Source organism: Maylandia zebra, linkage group LG9, assembly GCF_041146795.1.
Source record: "Maylandia zebra isolate NMK-2024a linkage group LG9, Mzebra_GT3a, whole genome shotgun sequence".
NCBI lineage: Eukaryota > Metazoa > Chordata > Actinopteri > Cichliformes > Cichlidae > Maylandia > Maylandia zebra.
In genome coordinates, this window is record NC_135175.1 from 13,528,506 (window position 1) to 13,535,654 (window position 7,149).

General features: G+C 40.8%; 1 protein-coding gene across 1 annotated transcript; it reads right to left on the reverse strand.

The window, feature by feature from the left end:
• Window positions 1–1,629: 1,629 nt before the first annotated feature.
• prmt6 (protein arginine methyltransferase 6) lies at window positions 1,630–3,886 on the reverse strand. The gene has a single exon (XM_004569514.6). The coding sequence runs from the start codon at window positions 3,769–3,771 to the stop codon at window positions 2,716–2,718; it is 1,056 nt and encodes a 351-aa protein (XP_004569571.1). The 5' UTR covers window positions 3,772–3,886; the 3' UTR covers window positions 1,630–2,715.
• Window positions 3,887–7,149: the final 3,263 nt, after the last annotated feature.

Below are 7,149 nucleotides of genomic sequence, written 5' to 3' on the forward strand. Positions count from 1 at the left end.
CTACCTGTGGTAGAACACAGCCCGTCACAGTGGAAACCCCATCTGACATTTGACTACAATGACCTGATGTGGTCATAACTAAGCCCGCATTTTCTGAAACCAATTTAAGTATAAAATATTACATTTTATACTTAAAATTCTATAAATTAACAGAATCAGATTAGGCTGAATTTTAATTTAAAGAGACTATACAAGACAACAAAGTGTACAAACTTGAGATAGTATCCATCCATCCATCTTCTTGAACAATTCTTTTAAAAATTGCACCACTGCCCATCGCATTTCACCGTGTTTTGTTTCTGATTGCAAACAACCCTTTTGTGACCCTTTTATAGCAGTAATATAAAAGTTTGCCAGTAAAGCAAATGACTGATAAAAGAGCTTAACCAGGTTTGGCCCAGCTCCTATCCACAGACATCAATTTACAACTACAGTATAAAAACTATTTCTTTGCCTGGTTCTGCTTGTAAAGCACATTTGGCAGTAAATACAAATATTAATTCTAATTCTGGATATCTATTTATTAAAGTGCCATTGCACACTTCATCTTTAGACTTTAACTGACACGGCTTGTTTTTATAAAGCTCGTACATCTAACTGACCATAAGCTCAGTATGTTACCTTAGTTACATTTCAAGCTGCTCATATCAGTAACTGGATATTATAAATGATGTTTCTGCATCTGCTTCTCCTTTTGTAAAACACACTAAGCAGTCGATTGGAGAAATGATTGAATGTCAGTAAGTTGTCAGACAGAAGATTTTTCCATTGTTATAAAACTGCATATAAGTTTGGCCCAAAATGGGTTGCAAAGAAGAACTGCATATAGCAATATATACAAGATATTAAAATATAAATACAAAAGGACAGCAGGTATTTAGCTACAGCGATTCGGCCTTTTCACTTCTTTTTGAATTGATACACAATGGGATTGATTTGCAGACACTACAGCTCATGATTAATTTTACATACGCTCATTAGACAATGGGTAATGTTTGTATTGATGATGCAGAAACACATGAATGCCAGGTGATAATAGGGCCTGAAAGAACAATCATCAGTGAACACTGTCAGGAATCTGTATTTAACTGTTGCATCAGAGAGGCTGCATGCTCTTACTCCACAAGTCTTTACAAAAGGTTTAATCAACACATTGTCTCTGATTCAAAGCACCTACAGAAACAGCAGCTCGCCTTTCCAATAATGAGTAGGTGTCATTCCTGCTCCTTGGGCACAGAACCTCTGCCTGTGTCCACTGGTGTCTGGCATGGAGCAGTCTGCATTCATTTGGGAACTTTGGGATATGGATGCAACATGTCCCAGCATCTCCTGTAGAGTTCTGATCGGATGGGGATACGGGAGGTTTAAAAGTCAAGCCAATGCTTTGGGGTCTTTGTCGTGTCTCGCGAGGAGGTATTTTTTCTCTTTAGCACAGCAGCGGGGCACTTTGTTCTGCTGAAGGGAGCTACCCCATTCTGGAGTGTCGTTGCTAAGAACTGCCGTTGTTCAGCAGTGTTAAGGTGAGTGGTGTGTGTCGTGATTGAATGCAATAAAGTTTTTGAAAAAGGACTGAGACCCACAAATTAAGAACAAATGAATCTTTTCTCTAAATCTGATTCTGGCCCACTAATCAAAGTTTTGCATTATACCTGAAAACAAGCACTGCAAACTCCGACATAAACAGATGACTTTTTTCTTTCTTCAGTCAATAAATAAGTTACTTTTTGAAACTCCTGCCTGGTAAAGTTTATAAAACTATCATTTCAAACTGTTCAAAAACAGGTATACTGGCAAGATATCTTGTGCTTTTTTATGTAGAATGCTTTAGTAGAATTATAAGTTTTTATTAGGCTGGTGTTTTCTATCAACAGATGACAGTGCAGCCTAGTTTTAAACCAAAATAATGAGCCAATTTGGTACTTCATTAAAAAGTAACTGAACAGCAGCCAAAGTCATGTAGGATGCAGCCTCCTGCCTGACTGCAGCTAGTCCAAGTCAATATATTGGTCTGATGCTCATTTGAATGCAGAATTTTGATGAGATTCCACACAATATAAATGGCCGAGTTTATCAGAATATCAGATGCCTGCAGCATGGTGTTGAATTTATTTAACATTTTATAAACCTGCCTCAGAGCGACTGATTACAAGCAGCTACAAATTCACCTCAAACTCTTCTTTTAGCCAGACTTTCTGAAGGTTTCTTCCTAGTACACACTGATGTATCAAAACTTTTAAATCATCTTAAACATATTGATAAACAACTAATTTTTGAAGGTGTTTTCTACTAAGACAAGAAAAACAAGACATTTGAAGATGTGGGCATAAACAGGCTGTTTTCCTTTTGTATTTCAGGGGCTATTTCATGAATGATTCAATCAATTAATGAATTGTAAAAGAACTAATCAAACATACAAAATTAAAACCCAAACACTAAATAAAGAAAATGTGCTTTTACTTTTTAGACATGCACATGCACAAAAAGGTTAAATTCCTTGGCCAATCTTTATTCTGTGTCTTAATCTGCAGCTGTCCATTCATTTGCTGGGGAGGCCTACTGTGATATTATATTTTTGCCAATATATTATAAAGTGACACCACTGCCTCATTTTCCCAGGAATTTTAAGATCCATGGATAACCATGACACAATAAGAGGACTCGGGCATACAGGTGTGACACATGGTGAATGAAGTGCATTTTGGTGTTGATGGCACGCTATGGCTGAGCCTCAGAGCTCCAATCAGGGATGGAAAAAGTCTTGGACTGTCGCTTCTGCTCTCCTATAGAGTAGTCCACGTGGATACATATATGCCTGGCGTTTTCCTCTGAGGGATACATTCTAACTTCTCCAGTAATCGGTGTGTCCTGCACCACTTCCACCGGAGCGTCCAGGTACAGCACCGCTTGCTTCCAGTGTGTCTCTGGTTTGCACGGAGACGTGGAGAGAACGAGGGGAGCCGTGCTATCCGGGCACGGGAAAGTCACCGTGAAATAAACACAGAATGCGTTCACTGCCGACGAGCCGAACGACTCGCACCTGAACTGGCCCTTCACGGACCGCAGCTCCTCCGGGGTGACCGAGTGCAGGTCGAGCTCGGCGAAGCGGGCCGGGTGGGAGAGTACATCCTCGCAGGTCACAGAGCTAACGGTGATGTCTGAGTTCATGATACATTTCCGGGCGAAGCCGGACATGCAGGACATGTCCACTCCATACTGGTCTTTGACTGTGTACCAGAAGTGCAGGCGGTCCTCCACCACCGGGTCAATAACAGGTGTGATGTAGAGTTCGGCTTTGCTCGGCAGAATGATGCCGCCCGGCTTCAGCCACTTGTCGCGTGCATAGAGGACCGAGTTGAGCATGGACTCGTGCAGAAGGGCATAACCCATCCACTCGCTCACTATCACGTCCACGGTCTCCGGCAGGTCCACCGTCTCCACTGTTCCTCGAATGACTTCAATTCTGTCCTCCATGTTGTTGTGTTTGACTGTTATCTGGGCTTGCTCCGCTATTGAGCAGGCCTCCACGGCGTACACCTTTTTAGCTCCAGCCTGAGCACAGAAGATGCTCAAAACGCCGGTTCCTGCCCCGACGTCCAGAACAACTTTACCCCGAACTGACTCACTGTTCTTCAGTATCGCCGTCCGGTACGTGTTGGTTCGGACGTGGTCTGCTATCATTTCCTCGTGGATAGTCACATCGGAATAGCTGTCAAAATAAAGCCTATCCTGTCGGATTTCGTCCAGTTTTCTCTTTTTAACAACACGCGACATCTTCTCTGCCGTGTTGTGCTGTAGCCTAGCCGTGTTTTGTCTCGCTATTTCCGCCTTAAACAATCTGGGACTTGTAGTTTCGCCTGGCACGTCACAACGAAGGGCTCAAGCAAATCAGACTACAATTCCCACAAGCAAACCTCGGCCATGCCGTGTTGCCTTCGCTGTCAGGTGAAAGGTGGTACACGTGAGCTTCTAAAAACTAAAGTGTCGGAGAGAGAAACAGCGCCTTCTGCACTGTCATATCTGCACGCGTTAGTGATATTTCCATGGCACTGACTAGTATAATAATTATGAGGGTTATCAACATTTTAACCATGTGCAACATACAATTAACTGCTTCATTTTGACTGTATGATTATTTCTGGAGAAAATGTTAGTTTTTCCTTTCTTATAAAGGACAAGATAAAGACATAAGGAATAACTCCAGTCCAGGTGATACCTGACAGTGGATACTTATATAGATGTTGCAGTTTTTTGATAAAACTATTTACTGTGTCAGTTAAAACGTTACTGTTTGGATTATGAAAATGCTTCGATACAGTAAAAGTAACAGTAGTATGACTGTAATACTACATTTCAAATGAAAAAAAAAAATGCTGCTGATTTCAGTACAACTAATAGTTTAGTTAGATGTATTTGCAGGAGGAGGACGGAGCACTACTGGATGATTTTGTGGAGCGGTCTGGAAGAACTCCTCTGTTTCTTAAAACCAGAGAGATGTTGATCGAGTTGAGAAGGAAGAGGACGGCTACATGCTGAGCTAGGATGTTGATGTGGTGGTGGAGTACAAATACCTGGTTGTCTGCACAGCAGGCTGAACTGAGAGATCAACATACAAGAAGAGGATGGGCAGATTCTCTTTTTTACTAAAGAAGATGGAATACTTCAGTGTGTTTGCAGTTAAATGTTAAACGTTTTCTAGTGGTCATTTGTGAGTGCAGTGTGCTTTGCTGGGTCTGCTGGGGGAGCAGCAGTGTGTTGTGACACCAACAGACTGAATAAAATGAAGGCTGGCTCTGTGATTGGCTGCAGACGGGACACATTTGAAGTTTTGGTGAAGAGAAAGTCACTGAACAAAATGTTATGCATCATGAATAATCCTGACCACCCTCTATACCACTTACCGGACAGGTAGTGGAGCACCTTCTCAAAAAGACTGATTCAGCTCAGCTGTACAAGAACAGAAAGAGGAAATCTTTCATACCAAATACTATCTTTTGCTAAACTATTATGTATCTAGTAGAAAGGCCTCTGCCACATATTATTATTATTTCATCATCATTTCAACAGCTGTGACAAAAGAGCCTCCTAAATATGGGATGATAAAGTATTTACCATCTCATCACCATCATCATCACATAAATCATGTGACAAATGACTAGCATTATTCAACACATCATTTGACCGTGCTGTATCAATCTGGACTCTCATGTTCCTGAAACAAAAGTGTAAAATTCTTATAATTTATTTTACACTTTGTCAAATTAAGGGTAGCTTTATTTTGGTACCATCATCATCATGGTGCCTCGGTCAGGATTACAGCAGATAAGTCCTCCTCAGTCTGTTCAGAAATCCTACAAAGGGGTTTGCTTGATGGCAAGCCCCCTTATGATACAGTGGTTTCAGTTAGTATAAGCCACCACATGTTTTCAGTCATAACATAGATGGTTGTTTGTAATTATTAATTACAAGCATTTCTGTTCAGGAAGCTGAAGTCATGTGAAGCCTAGCAATAACCTAATAATTTGGGCTTACCGATACACAAACTACTTTTATGTGTATCAGGCTGTGTAGCTTTAAGGTTGGAGAGACCATATAAACACAGTACGCCGCAAGACGTCTAAGAAGCATGATAACATTCTTTAGGTAGCTTCTTCTCGTCATATTGCCTTTGCAGGGTTTTACAATCAAAGCAATAAATTGCTGGCAGCATTTCACTGTTTATAATTAGTACAGAGCCTAATCTTCTATAGCACATCTACAGTGTCTGCAGAATACAGCGTGGCCATTACCACTTCAGAGCCTTCCCCAAAGTTATGGCAGGCAGAGTATACCTGCTTTTGGCTGAGCTCTTCTCTCTTCTAGACAGTCCTGTGGGACCCTCTCCACTCTGTTTCAGAGATCTTTGGCAAAAAGATGCTGGACAAATGAGCAGGAGCTGTATCCCATTTCACAAAGATGAAAAGCAAGAGAAGGAAGCTGTGGTTTGTGCACAGCATAATGTCGGGTAGTTTGTTGTTTTCAAGACAGCACATTGTAATGCAGGAATGGGGAAATAATAGCATCGCAACATAAGAAAAAAATACATTATATGGGAATTTGTGTGTGCATGCGTGTGGGTAGATCGGTGGGTGTTTGTGCGTGCAGGCACATTTAAAAGCTTCTTCTAAATTTATATCCAGTGCTGTTTTTAAAGCACAGATGCTCATGGGGAAATGTGTGCATTTAATTATTCAATCTTTTCAAAAGTATATGAAGAATAAATCAAGGAAAGGATTCTACATTAAATTATATGTTTGCAGCTTATATCAAGGGGAAGTAAGACCCATCTTTGGAGTAAACACTGATTTTATATTCAGAGCTGCAGTTCGTCTTCGTGGGTGCCTTTATGATAAATCACAAACAAAATTAACACTAAATATTTACTTGTAGTGTAAGCCTTAACTAATCCAACTATAGAGGCTGGCCTCCCACATCTGACTGGTCAGATTCAAAGTTGGACGAGGCGCAAAGGAGGAATGGCAGTAAACAATAGGATAGATTACTGGACCGTGAAATACAGACTGAAGCATTCAGACTGTGATTCTACATACTTGGCAGGCAAGTTTGCATGCGTTGTCGCCGGTAGACAGAACAGACAGACAAGCAGCTGCTGGATGTGTTCTGCTCTCAAGCTTTAGGTAGAAGCACTGCCAGGTCCAGACACAGCCAACACCTAGCGCCCAAGGAAATGGCTACCGTGGTTTACCTTTATCCTTAAAGTAAGTGTCTATATTGTGCAGGATGTATTCAGGCCCACAGAAGTTTGTTGCCGTCTCAGTATTTGGGTCACAAATGGTAAGGTCGTACTGTGACTGTGTTAGAGCCACCTTGTAAGATCATACACTGTGAGAAACCACATTAATATGTCTTTTTTTTTCCCATCCAGTTTCTGTATTAAGAATATATATGCTTTTTCCATTTCTTTTGCCTACTGCTCTGCTTACTAGTATGTATGTTTTGGGCCTGCAAAAGCATTTAGTTTTAATGAGAAAAAAATAAATACATTTTGATTTACATTTTTTAAACAATCAAATGACACCATATTAAGTAAAGGTAAATCTGGTTAGGAGTCATTTGTATCGGCCAACAAATTGTTTTAATTACAAGCAGGCT